The 13726-nt window shown below is 48.3% G+C and overlaps 1 protein-coding gene across 4 annotated transcripts in view; it reads left to right on the top strand.

Moving 5' to 3' along the window:
- The window catches only part of AMBRA1 (autophagy and beclin 1 regulator 1), a 203730-nt gene that overhangs the window by 176089 nt on the left and 13915 nt on the right, over nt 1-13726 (top strand). For all 4 annotated transcript variants that reach the window (XM_048852666.2, XM_048852664.2, XM_075129561.1 and 1 more), the window contains 2 exons: nt 8416-8508; nt 10379-10572. In XM_048852666.2, the coding sequence (XP_048708623.1) occupies nt 8416-8508; nt 10379-10572 (287 nt within the window). The remainder of the gene's footprint in view (nt 1-8415; nt 8509-10378; nt 10573-13726) is intronic.

The following is a 13726-nucleotide window of genomic DNA, read 5'->3' as shown; positions in this document are numbered from 1 at the left end:
TTTAAGCCAATGAGCTGAATCTCTTTAGTTTAATGAAGAGATGCTTATGGGGAGGCTTGATCATAGTCTGTAAATACCTGCAGGGGGAACAAGTATCATAGAATCATAGAATATCAGGGTTGGAAGGGACCTCAGGAGGTCATCTAATCCAACCCCCTGCAGGACCAATCCCCAACTAAATCATCCCAGCCAGGGCTTTGTCAAGCCTGACCTTAAAAATATCTAAGGAAGGAGATTCCACCACCTCCCTAGGTAACACATTCCAGTGTTTCTCCACCCTCCAAGTGAAAAAGTTTTTCCTAATATCCAGCCTACTGCAACTTGAGACCATTACTCCTTGTTCTGTCATCCGCTACCACTGAGAACAGTCTAGATCCATCCTCTTTGGAACCCCCTTTCAGGTAGTTGAAAGCAGCTATCAAATCCCCCCTCATTCTTCTCTTCCACAGACTAAACAATCCCCGTTTCCTCAGCCTCTCCTCATAAGTGATGTGTTCCAGTCCCCTAATCATTTTTGTTGCCCTCCGCTGGACTCTTTCGAATTTTTCCACATCCTTCTTGTAGTGTGGGGCCGAAAACTGGACACAGTACTCCAGATGAGGCCTCACCAACGTCGAATAGAGGGGAACAATCACGTCCCTCAATCTGCTGGCAATGCCCCTACGTATACGTCCCAAAATGCCACTGGCCTTCTTGGCAACAAGGGCACACTGCTGACTCATATCCAGCTTCTCGTCCACTGTAACCCCTAGGTCCTTTTCTACAGAACTGCTGCCTAGCCACTCAGTCCCTAGTCTGTAGCGGTGCATGGGATTCTTCCGTCCTAAGTGCACGACTCTGCACTTGTCCTTGTTGAACCTCATCAGCTTTCTTTTGGCCCAATCCTCTAATTTGTCTAGGGCCCTCTGTATCCTATCCCTACCCTCCGGCGTATCTACCTCTTCTCTCAGTTTAGTGTCATCTGCAAACTTGCTGAGGGTGCAATCCACACCATCCTCCAGATCATTTATGAAGATATTGAACAAAACCGGCCCCAGGACTGACTCTTGGGGCACTCCCCTTGATACCGGCTGCCATCTAGACATGGAGCCATTGATCACTATCTGCTGAGCCTGACAATCTAGCCAACTTTCTATCCACCTTATAGTCCATTCATCCAGCCCATACTACTTTAACTTGCTGGCAAGAATACTGTGGGAGACCATGTCAAAAGCTTTGCTAAAGTCAAGGAACAACCCGTCCACCACTTTCCCCTCATCCACAGAGCCAGTGATCTCGTCATAGAAGGCAATTAGATTAGTCAGGCATGACTTGCCCTTGGTAATCCATGCTGACTGTTCCTGATCACTTTCCTCTCCTCTAAGTGCTTCAAAATGGATTCCTTGAGGACCTGCTCCATGATTTTTCCAGGGACTGAGGTGAGGCTGACTGGCCTGTAGTTCCCAGGATCCTCTTCCTTCCCTTTTTTAAAGATGGGCACTATATTAGCCTTTTTCCAGTCGTCCGGGACTTCCCCCGATCGCCATGAGTTTTCAAAGATAATGGCCAATGGCTCTGCAATCACATCCGCCAACTCCTTTAGCACTCTCGGATGCAGCGCATCCAGCCCCATGGACGTGTGCTCATCCAGCTTTTCTAAATAGTCCCGAACCACTTCTTTCTCGACAGAGGGCTGGTCACCTCCTCCCCATGCTGTGCTGCCCAGTGCAGAAGTCTGAGAGCTGACCTTGTTCATGAAGACAGAGGCAAAAAAAGCATTGAGTACATTAGCTTTTTCCACATCCTCTGTCACTAGGTTGCCTCCCTCATTCAGTAAGGGGCCCACACTTTCCTTGACTTTCTTCTTGTTGTTAACATACCTGAAGAAAGCCGCCTTGTTACTCTTAACATCTCTTGCTAGCTGCAACTCCAGGTGTGATTTGGCCTTCCTGATTTCACTCCTGCATGCCTGAGTAAAAATTTTATACTCTTCCCTGGTCATTTATCCAATCTTCCACTTCTTGTAAGCTTCTTTTTTGTGTTCAAGATCAGCAAGGATTTCACTCTTAAGCCGAGCTGGTCCCCTGCCATATTTACTATTCTTTCTACACATCGGGATGGTTTGTCCCTGTAACCTCAATAAGGATTCTTTAAAATACAGCCAGCTCTCCTGGACTCCTTTCCCCCTCATGTTATTCTCCCAGAGGATCCTGCCCATCAGTTCCCTGAGGGAGTCAAAGTCTGCTTTTCTGAAGTCCAGGGTCCGTATTCTGCTGCTCTCCTTTCTTCCCTGTGTCAGGATCCTGAACTCGACCATCTCATGGTCACTGCCTCCCAGGTTCCCATCCACTTTTGCTTCCCCTACTAATTCTTCCCGGTTTGTGAGCAGCAGGTCAAGAAGAGCTCTGCCCCTAGTTGGTTCCTCTAGCACTTGCACCACGAAATTGTCCCCTACACTTTCCAAAAACTTCCTGGATTATCTGTGCACCGCTGTATTGCTCTCCCAGCAGATATCAGGGTGATTGAACTCTCCCATGAGAACCAGGGCCTGTGATCTAGTAACTTTTGTGAGTTGCCGGAAGAAAGCCTCGTCCACCTCATCCCCCTGGTCCGGTGGTCTATAGCAGACTCTGATCACGACATCACCTTTGTTGCTCACACTTCTAAACTTAAACCAGAGACACTCAGGTTTTTCTGCAGTTTCATACTTGAGCTCTGAGCAGTCATACTGCTCCCTTACATACAGTGCAACTCCCCCACCTTTTCTGCCCTGCCTGTCCTTCCTGAACAGTTTATATCCATCCATGACAGTACTCCAGTCATGTGAGTTATCCCACCAAGTCTCTGTTATTCCAATCACATCATAATTCCTTGACTGTGCCAGGACTTCCAGTTCTCCCTGCTTGTTTCCCAGGCTTCTTGCATTTGTGTATAAGCACTTGAGAACTCGCTGATCGTCCCTCTTTCTCAGTATGATAATGTACTCTTCAGTCTAGCAGATAAATGTATAACATCATCCAATGGCTGGAAGTCGAAGCTAGATAAATTCATACTGGAAATAAGGTGCACATTTTTAACAGTGAGGACAATTAACCACTGGAACAATTTACTGAGGGTCATGGTGGATTCTCCATCACTGGACATTTTTAAATCCAGATTGGATATTTTTCTAAAAGCTTCTAAAAGCTCTGCTCTAGATACTATGTTGGGGAAGTTCCATGGCCTTTGCTATACAGCTCAGACTAGATTATCACAATGGTCCCTTCTGGCCTAGGAAACTACAAATTGGGACTGTTCAGTTTTCCCCTTATGGATGGCAAAATCAATCAAGCATTTCTGTGAGACAGGAGCACCAGTTTTTTCTCTGCCACAGGGCTCCCATGCAGTGTAGATAGTGCTCCCAGACTGAGGGGCAAGACTGCTTAGGTTGTTTCTGCCTGTTTTTTGAAGGACCCACTCGCAGTCCTTGTTCAGCTGTACAACACAACATGGGGCTCTGTGCCCCTCAGACTCTCCAATCACATCAGTAGTTTGAGCTGGATAAACTGCTCACTGAGCAGATATCCTGTTGGGGCAGCCTGTCTGTTACTAGCTCTGCATTCAGCAAAGCTAATGGGGATTTCCAGGGAGGGTTCGAGGAGCTTGTTTGACAGCCATAAAAGGGAAGAAAAATAAGAACCTAGCAGCAGCATGGAGAATTGCAATTTCTCACTCTGAGGCCCTGGGCAGTGAATGCCCTCCTTACTGCAGCTGCATCTAAGAGACATCCGGTGCTGTGCCAAGGAAAGATGCCACCTCAAGCCTCAGAAGATGTTGTTTCCAGCATTTCTGTGTCTAGAGCTTGCTAGGACAAAAGTTAAGTGTTCCCCCTTCCAGTACTAGTTCTGCATCTCTCAACTGAATAGTCAGACTTTGATGACGTCCACTGGAACTGGGAAGCCCATTGTGAAAGACTGACTGAATGTTTCAAGTTAACAATATTCTGTAATGCAAGATGTAAAAATGAAGTTTTAGGCCTTATCTACACAAGAAAGTTGCACTGTTTTTTTTAAAACTGATTTAGTTAAACCAGTGCAAACCCCTGTGTAGACAATCTGATGTTGGTTCAAGACTGGCTTATTCTGGTTTATCTTAAACCATTTCTTAAATTGTCATAAGCAAAAAGAAAATAAACTTGGTTTAAACCAAACAAAATGCCCACACAGGGGGTTGCGCTAGTTTGACTAAACTGGTTTAAAAATCACACCGTATTTAACCAGAGGAAGTTTCTCATGTAGACAAAGACTTAATAATAGAAGCCCTCAGTATAGCAGCATCTCTATGGTTACATCTTTGGGTATGGCTACACTGCATAGTTAACCTGGTTTTTAGCTCCCCACACTCTCCTCTCATTCCCCTACCCATGCACACAGAAAAACCTCTGATGCAGGCCCAAAGATGCTTTCATTCCAGGCTATCTTACTCGCTTGGGATGGGAGTTAAAACCCAGGCTTTGCTTCAACTCAGGTTTGAACTCACCTGCTTTGTGGCTAAATCACTCAAGTGCTGACAGTCGTCTAGTACCCTTCCTGTATTCCCCTCAAAGGACAAACTAATTCTCCCATCATTTTATGGGAAAGAATTCTAGAGCATCTCCTCAAAAAATCATGAGATATACCCCTAGACATGTACGAGCTAGTGCAGAACTAGTGAGGACACAAAAACGCTGGTAGGGCTTTACTGTGGGGATGCTCACACCCGGGCTAGGCTAATCTGGGTGCCAATTGCCTGGGTTAACTGTGCAGTGAGACATAGCCTAAGATGGTATGGGCAAGACAGGCAGCCCTTTTGTGTGAGAATGATAGTGCCCACATTTATGCCATTTTCCTGTACCTGAACCAGGATATCTGAGATTCCCACAAAGATCCCAGTGTGCTTTTCCCTGTCTGAGATCTGGAGACACCTTGGGCTCGAAACTGAGTCCACAAAGGCTGGAGGATTATTTTGTTGTTTTTTCAATAATCTACTACCACACTTTTCATAGCACGTTAGAGGAAGAGCAGTCAGTCCCTGCCCTGATGAGTGTGTACAGGCAAAGAGAGAGGGTAGGGAAGGGCATGGCAAGGGATGGAATAAAGATTGTGTCAGATGACTCCAGCACCCTGACACTTTAAAAAACTTGGGGTGAGGAGGGGTAGCTAACCTGGGGAGGGCAAAAGGAGGACTGTTGGGATGCTTGGCACATGGGCTTAGAGTGGGTGGAGGGCACTCGCCAGTCTCCTGGCCTCCCGTTGAGCACTCTGAATGAAAACTTGGCAACCGGGTCAGAGCAGGTCCTGAGTGAAGAGGGGAAAAAAGGCATTCCACTTCCACAGTTAATGAAATCAAACATACTCTGCTTTGTGCTGTCTGTCAGAATTCCCAGAGCCAGTGGTGGAGGTATGCAGCTGATGCTTCCAACAGGCTCCTCTCCCACGGGAATGAAAGCCAAAGGCCGCAGCCCTCTGGCAGTTAATGAGTGGTTAATAGGAGCATGGCAGAGGGAGCTTAGTTGATAAATGCTACTATTTAAGACCTGCATGTGAAGTAATGTATTAAATGGCTTTTGATTTCCCTGTCCAGGGAAAGAGGCAAGCTGACAGCGTAGAGTTAGAATGGACCTTCCCATCCAACAAATGGGGAGCAGGAAGAGAGAGCAGCAGCAAGAGCTCCGCCTAAAGGGGTGGCAGTGGGGGTGAGAGTTGTAATCCTGTTTTCTCCAAAATGTGCAGGGCACGCAACCTGGCTATATTGTTGCTCTGATAGCAGCAAGCTGGATTAGGCTCCCAGGAAGGGAGCATGCAGAGGGCAGGGAGCCACATTCCCTGTGCAGCATGGAAACTGAACAGCTGATGTGGGGAGTGGAGCATTTCACCATCCCAGAACCTGCACTAGGGGCAACACTGAAATCTTAGATCTCCAGTTGTTTGGGGATGATTACAGCAGTTGGCATGCATCCCTAATGAAGAGTAGGAGCAGCATGGATGGCTGTGGGGACTGTGTGCTCTTGGGGGCAGAGTGAGCTTCAGAGGACAGGATGGGAGTTTGGGCTCAGCGCAGCTCTGGCCAGTAGTCTCAAATGCCAAAGCAGCTAGGCACTTCCAGGAGGATTTCACTGCTAGATCTGAATGGCTTTCATTCCCAGGGAATGCCGCTGCCCTGTAGGCTTAGTTGTCAAGTTTTGCTGTCTCAGTGTATCAGGCAGAGCACTGGGGAGGATTGGTGAGTTTCTAGTCATGGGTTGCCATCTGTCAATAAATTCTGAAGAGTTTGGAAATAGTTGTCTCGTTGGCAGCTGCTTTCACATGGTTATAATGCTATAGGACTAGCTCAGTGAAAAATGTGATGACAGATCACGTTCTGCAGACTCTGTGCATGGTTGCGTTGACCTGTTTTCTTCTCTTTGGCTTTTGCATTTACTCTGAACTGGAGCCACTCATGTTTTGCTGGTCCTGGTCCTCCAACATGCACAGCTCTGCCAATACTTCTCAATATTCCCCTGCAGCCATCCTGCTGATACACCTCACTCCTGACCCACAGCCCCCCTCACTAATCCAGTACTGGGCCACTGATATCACAATCGCTCTGTCACTGCATTTGAGAACTAATTGGTTATACACCATTTATCCTGGGTCTCTCCCTGACTAGACTTTCCCATGGCCTGGACAAACATCTACTCTGGACTAGATTGAGACTGTTTCTGATGTGATCTGTATTAGATGTGAATCCAGGTCTGCAGATGTAATCCTGTTTCTTTCCCCTCTCTCAGACCCCTAGTGTTAACCAGCTGGATTCTCCTGCTGTGCAGCGATCATCTCCTGTGTGCCTTACGGTATCCTGGCACCTCCTGGCCCTTTGCTTCATGTGTCACTATATCTTTGTATTTACATTGCCTGTCCCTTTAAGAAGCCCTTCTGGCCTTACTCGGCTCACCACGCTCCACACACACTCCCATGCAACTTGCTGACCGAGCTTGGATCTCAGAGCTCTGGGGAGCAGTGCATTTTCCGGCTCTGTGCTTCCCTTCATGGGATGTGGGAGGCTCAGCTGCTCCCTGCTTCTACAGCACGTATTCTAGGGTGACTGGAACACGTGTGCATTCGTATCTTTTGAGACATTTTTCTCACTTTGTACTCTGTGTCTGCAGGACAGGAGCAGCACCTGAGGCCTCTTCCCTAAGTCTGCTAACTGGACTAACAGTTGCAGCATTTTGTGACTTTCCTAGACTTATCGGGCTTCCAGCAACCAAGCAGTGTGATTGCTGAAATCCCTGGAAGGCACCAATGCTGTACACTGCATGCCAAGGCTCCAGAAAAAGGACCCACTTGCTGTGCTCCAGACCATGAGTGACTAATGGAACAGTGTGGATGATACACATGTGCATCTCTCCCTGCATCCTCTTGTGCCCCTTAACAGAAGTTAGATATGACAAAGTCCTATTAGGTCCTGTCTAGTCTGTATCAAACCTATTCTATGGGTAGGGCCAAGTTACATTTGTGGTCTAATAACCTGAGCTACATCCATCCTTATTCCACAGAAGACCTGCCAGTGCCAATGAGACGTTTGCACCGAGATTTATGAGTAGAAGGAAAGACCCTTGTATGGTAACTAGATGTTTAGTATTGAGTAATTGTTAGCATTGCCCAGTGCGGTAAAATGCTGCCAGACACCTTTTAGACAAGTGCTTTTTCTGCCGTTTGTGTATTTGGCCACTTGGATGTATAGTTACCTGACATACAAACACAATTGGTAAATGCACGTGCAGCTGCGTGCCTGCCTCACTTGGAAATCTGGCCTGTGGCGTGGTCTTTCAGAGCTAACACGCCACTGAAATAAAGGGGGCAGTTCACTGCTCTCTGGCTCAGGATACATGGATGCTGCAGCTGAAGGTGTAATTTCCAGCTCAGACAGATGTACATGCGCTAGCTTAGGTTGAGCTAGTGCACTAAAAGTAGCAGTGTAGGCTTGGCAGCACAGGCGGAGGGCTAGCCCTCTGAATATTTATGTAGGGTCTCTGATAGGACTGTGTACAGACAGCTAGCCCATGCCTAGACTACTATTTTTAGTGCACTTGCTCAATCAAAATTAGTGCGTGAACATCCACCTGAGCTGGAAATTACACCTTCAGCTCAGAGTGCAGAGATACTAGAAGACAGTACTCCATGACTGGGAAACTGTGCAGCAATAAGCCCTAGAAATGTTCAATTAAATTGGGCAGGATCTGAGCCTGTCCTAGGGGCCCACTGAACACCACCTCTGCATCAGGAGTAGACACCCTTATTGCAAACGGTTATGCCTGCTCAGCGAAGCTGGGTGGGCAGATTAGACAAGTGCTGAGTATTGTCTTGCAGTGTAGCCAGTCGGGGGCTTACGTGGAACAATCTCCCCTTCTAATGTTTTCCCCCTTTGGCATTTCAGGGCCTTAAACTCTGGAGTTGAGTACTACTGGGACCAGCTGAATGAAACTGTCTTCACTGTGCATTCCAGCAACAGGAGCACCGAGCGGCCTGGGTGAGTCTTGTGGGAGGTGGGAGGGATAGAGGCAGCTAATCAGAGTGCTCCCTGTCTTGGTGCTTCCTTTTGGGGTTACTACAGCTGACAGTGCTGCATGCCCATACTTTTCCTCCTGTCTCCCATCCTACTGGCATCGTTAGGTACACAACTTCTCTCTTGGCACTGCCCAGCCAACGCCAGCTGGCACACCATTAGCAGTAATATTTGGTGCCCAGAGGGACAGACCCCGATACTGAAGTACATCTATCGCCTATGGCCCCTCCTGCCATCAGCACCCTTAAGCAAACTGCTGGGGAGCCATGTGTGGCTCACAGTATGAAAAGTGCTGTGTAAAGTAAATGGCACTGGACAAGATACCCGGAGAATAATGGGTCAGCTACAGACAAAGACAAATCCATTAAACAGCTCCAGTGACCAGGAATCAAAGGATAATGCTAATGACTTTAATCCCTGAATTCCTGGTCACAGGACAGTTGTTTCTTTGTAACAAATTCTAAAAGCAGAGCTATGTTTCCCCCAAAATCCCAAAGGGTATTTCATAGGCAGCCAGGATCAATGGGGAATCCCAGTCCCCTCTGTCCAGTGATGTCCTAAATGTGGGAATGGGGCCACCTCTAGCTTCCTGCCCCAGTGAGGGGCACTCCCTCCCCAGGCTATCCGTCTGATACCTGAACTCCAGAATCCCAAGGAAATTGGAGCTCAGAGTGTGGTTCTGTCCAGGCTCCCACTGTCCCTCCCCCATGCAGTCCTAAATTCCCAGTCAGACTGCAGGGTGGGAGACAGAGATGCTGTCCCTTTTCTGTAGTGTGTCGTCCTCTCCAGCTAGGTGGAGCTCTTTCCCCTCCTTAGTCATCAAGTTCTCTCTCCTTGTGTCTTAGTCCTGCAGGAGTGTGATGTGCTGGAGAGCAGCAGCATGGTGGGAAAATCCAGGCTTCCCCTTTCTCTTGCCATCTGGTGTGGACACCAGAGGCAGGAGGACAGCTTTGAGAAACCTCTGATTCCTGTTGGAGGGCTGGGGAGCTGGGTGGGTTCAGAACGTCAGAAGATTAGAGCATTAAACAGAAGAATAGGAGCCATGTGATGAGGTGATCTCTTGCAGCCCCTTCAGCACTTGCAGGACAGGCAGTCAGAGGCCAGTTCAGGGAAGAGTCCCTTTTCACTGCAAGCACTCCCACCTGGGGAGCTCCTACATATCAACTACTTGTTTCTGAAAATAAAATAAGCCTCATGTCCAGTCCTCCTGGAATTTGCACTGGAGAGAGGAGAATTGGCTGGCCCAGACAGCACAGGCTGAAGCATGTGCCAGAGGGGAGCTAGTGTGTGATGCTGACAAACCAAGAGGATAAGGCCAGGGAAGTGATGCAGATCATACACTCAGGAGCAGAAACCCTGCTTTGCCAAATTGCTCTGGAACCCAGACCCATCTCCTGAGCCAGAGAAGGGTTTCATAAATGTATGTTCCTGAGCTGCTTATTGTAATTCCTGCTCAATCTAGTAGCTCCGAAGGCCTAAAATTTGTTTTATAGACTTGGTGGCATTGCTGGTATGTTCATGCCTCTCAAATAGCCATGCAGCCTATGGGGAGGTAACACTGGGTAAAGGACCCTATGACAAGGCCCCAGTGTGATTTAAACGTCAAGCAGAAAGTCCTGTGAGCAGCAAACCAAGGAGGGAAATGGCATTCATAGCATGATATAAGTGTCATTCCTTACTGCCTGCAAAGCAGTTAGATTAGACTACGAGATGCCTGGTTGGGATGGAGAGAAGAGAGTGAGCTGGATGCTGTTGTGTTCCTAAGGTCATGGGAGGCTGAGCTGTCAGACCCCCCCATTGCTCCTGATTTATTTGTCTGTCTGTCTCTCTCCAGAACAAGCAGAGCCACATGGAGGACAGACAGAGACATGGGCCTAATGAATGCCATAGGTCTGCAGCCCAGGAACCCCACCACCTCGGTGACATCACAGGGTACCCAGACCCTGGCTCCTCTGCTGCAGAATGCAGAGACTCAGACAGAGAGGGAGGTACAGGAGCCAGGTGCTGCTACCTCAGGAACCGGAGAAGGTAGGAGCTTGGGTAGTATCCCCTCTTTGACAGAGCTACCTTGTGTTTGCCAGCTGAGTGGCAGGGAGCTCATACACACAGGATTCTGGTGACCCATGAACCCCTTGTGATGTCGATATTCCAACATCTGTCTGCAAAGAGGCATCTCCAGCCTCTGAGTTATCCTCTGCAGTGAGGCCTTTCTGAGGTGGAACCCCAGGGTCCAGGCCTTGATGGTTACAAGGTTCTTGTTTCCACTGGGGGTTACTCTACCTAGTTGGGCATAGCATTTTCCCTCCTGGCCCTCACTTGTCAGCTCTGTGCAATAGTAATGGCCTCTGCTTCAAAGTTCAGAAAGAAGCTTTCTCTAGAACATTGTTCCTAATAAATAAGCTCCTCATGGTGCTGCTTCTGCAGGCATCTCCCTGCTCCCTTCCCGGAATGGGAGACTGGGCAGTGCTAAGATTTTTCACTCTTCCCTCCCCTGCCAGTCTAGCTAGGCTCCCTCTTACCCCAGTCTTCAAAAGCTGATTATACTTTCTGATGTTGTCCTGTTGCTAGGGCCAGATACTGCAAACCCTCTTCTGCCATTGTATAATCACAACTCCAAGAGTGGGCTTGTGTATCTGCCTTGGTTTGGGTTGCACAGAGGCTGTGGTTGCATTAACTCCTCTGTGAGAGCCCCGATGAACTGCTCAAGAACATCTCTGTCACGTCCCAGATAAAGAGGGGATGTGTTGGAGTGTGCAACAAAGCCAGGGATGGAAGCTTCCAAGGTGCAGTTCCCCAATGATGAAGAACGTGTCTCAGAGCTCTTCCAAGTACCTCTAGTGTCAGGGCCACCTTACCTGTTCCCAGCTTGTAGCTTGGGAACTTAGACGTGAGTCTAGCTCCTATAAGGAAAGTGGCAGTGTAATTCTGAGGAGATGATTCTGGGTGCATTTAGGTTCATGATGAAGTCTGGGCTATGGGAACAGGCTCTGTGAACTATAACTCTGCTTGTTCTGAAGCTGAGCTAACTGCCTGTTCTGTGGCCTGTGCCCCTCCACTGTTCCTGCTACTGTAGCCAGCAGTCAGGGTGTGAGATACAGATTTGCACTACTCTGGTCCTGACATTTCAGTTCAGAATCAATTAAGTGGGAAATGCCCTCCTGATCTGAGAGTAGCTTCCAGGCGACCTGTCTCAGTGGGATCAGAATTAACCTCTTGGGAGGCTTAGTGCAGTTGAGGGCATGTGAACCATGCTGGAAGCTACACGGGCTGGGCAAATGCCAAACTCATGGGGAGGATAATTCTGTTCCCTTCTCTGTACCTGGCATGGGACCTGAGAAAAAAGCGAGAGGAGAGAAAACTATTGATACATAGAAAAGTGAAGGTTGGTGGGTGGTGCAGGCCGTGGGACCCTGAGCACCTCAACACAGCGACTGGAGATATGTGGCTGGTTTAGCTGTCCCATATCCTCGTTTCTCCATGAGACCAGTGCATTTCTCCAACCCTCCTCTCCCTTGCTACTGTTCCAGCTGAGGGCTTGATTTTGTTTCCATTCTTAAAAAAGCTTTTCAGTCTTCAGACACAGGGACCGGTTTGTGACAGCCCCTAACCGGTCTGGGAAGAGATTCTCTTCACTAAAGCCTTGGGCACTAGAGACTGGACATACTGGAGAAGTCAGACATGCTAAGCTGGCTCAGTGGGGAGCACTGGAAAAAAGTGGTGAGTGCAGGAGAGAGCTCACCATAGAAATATCTCTCTCTGTGCATGGGAGAGGATGGTTCTGGGAGTCGCATCCTCTCACCAGCAGTTCAGGTTGTCTATTTGCAGGTCCCTGTCAGGTGGGCAGGTTGATTATAAGAGTCCAGTTAGAAATTCTCACATGCTTTCATGTACACGAGCACCCGGGGCAGGGACAGTTCATCAGTAAACCTGAAATAATGGCTGTGCTGAGAACCTGAGCATGTGAAATGAGAGCCTGAGCCTCTCCTCTTGTTCATGTGGAAGCCCCACCTTGCAATGCCAGCTCTCAGGGTGCCACAAATCTGGCACTTTGAGGAGAGAGGAGAGCGTGACAAATGCCCCCTGCTGTCCCTTTTGCCTCTTGCGGGCTGGCAGCATGGCCTCATGGGCTTTATTGCTGGCTCTGCCACTGGCTCACTGTGGGCAAATCACTTCACCTGCAAAATGAACTAACTCCCCTACCTGCCAAGGGGGTTCTGAGGGAATAAATTCATTGTTTATAGCCGGGAAGGAGGCACTAGAGATGGGCAGAGTATTATTATTCTGCAGTGGATCTTATTGATTCATTGCTTCTTCCCATCAGCAGATGCTTACCAAGGCCCAAGAGCAGCTCAGAACATAGGAGCTCCTTAACTATAAGCCAATCAGAGCAAATGGCCCCAAAAAGCTGAAATTCAGTGGCAGAGTACTATTGCAAGGAGGCCTATTCCTTTCCCGAGCACTGATGGCCCAGCCTCCTCTGAAGTAAGAAGGATGGTTTGGATAAACTGGCACCCTTGGCTCCTCTGTGACTGGCACCCCAATCAGTTAGCATTGTTCTGGGGTGTGATCCAGACCAGTGTCACTGCCTGCCCTCTAACCCTGAGTGCCTCTCAGTGTCTGCTGCTATAGCTGTCTTGACTGGGGGCTTCCAGCCAGCATACACGCATGCTCGGAACATCTGTGTGTTAAGTAGCCCTGGGTCAGTGCTCTGATTCCAGCAGCCTCTGTGTTACACCTCTGACACACTCTGGCATCCACCAGCCTTCGTTACACATAGCAAGATGACCCCAACATTCCGGTCCCAGATTTTCCCCAAATCCTGTGCTCCACATATCCAGCCCTCTCCTGAGAGGTTTTAAAAGATTGGTTTGTTTCTTTGAAGATACAATACCCAGAAGCTTGCCACGTTAACTGAAGTTAGCATTGACTTTAAGTCAAACACAGCACTGGGTTGGTTTAAATTTAAAAGTAAAAAAGTTTATTAACAAAGGTGATAGGATTTGGAAATGGTTACAAGCAAACAAAAGTGAAAAATGCTTTCTAGAGACTAAGACTTGAACAAAGGCTGTAGCTTGTTTTGTTAAGGTAAGATTCTTTCACACTGCCTTCCCGCATGATGGCTGACCAACTCCTCTGGTCAGCATCTCCCACAAAGTCCGAAGTGTTGAGTCCCTCTGTCGTC

The sequence above is a fragment of the Caretta caretta genome, chromosome 6 (genome assembly GCF_965140235.1).
Source record: "Caretta caretta isolate rCarCar2 chromosome 6, rCarCar1.hap1, whole genome shotgun sequence".
NCBI lineage: Eukaryota > Metazoa > Chordata > Testudines > Cheloniidae > Caretta > Caretta caretta.
This window is presented reverse-complemented; position numbering and strand designations above follow the sequence as displayed.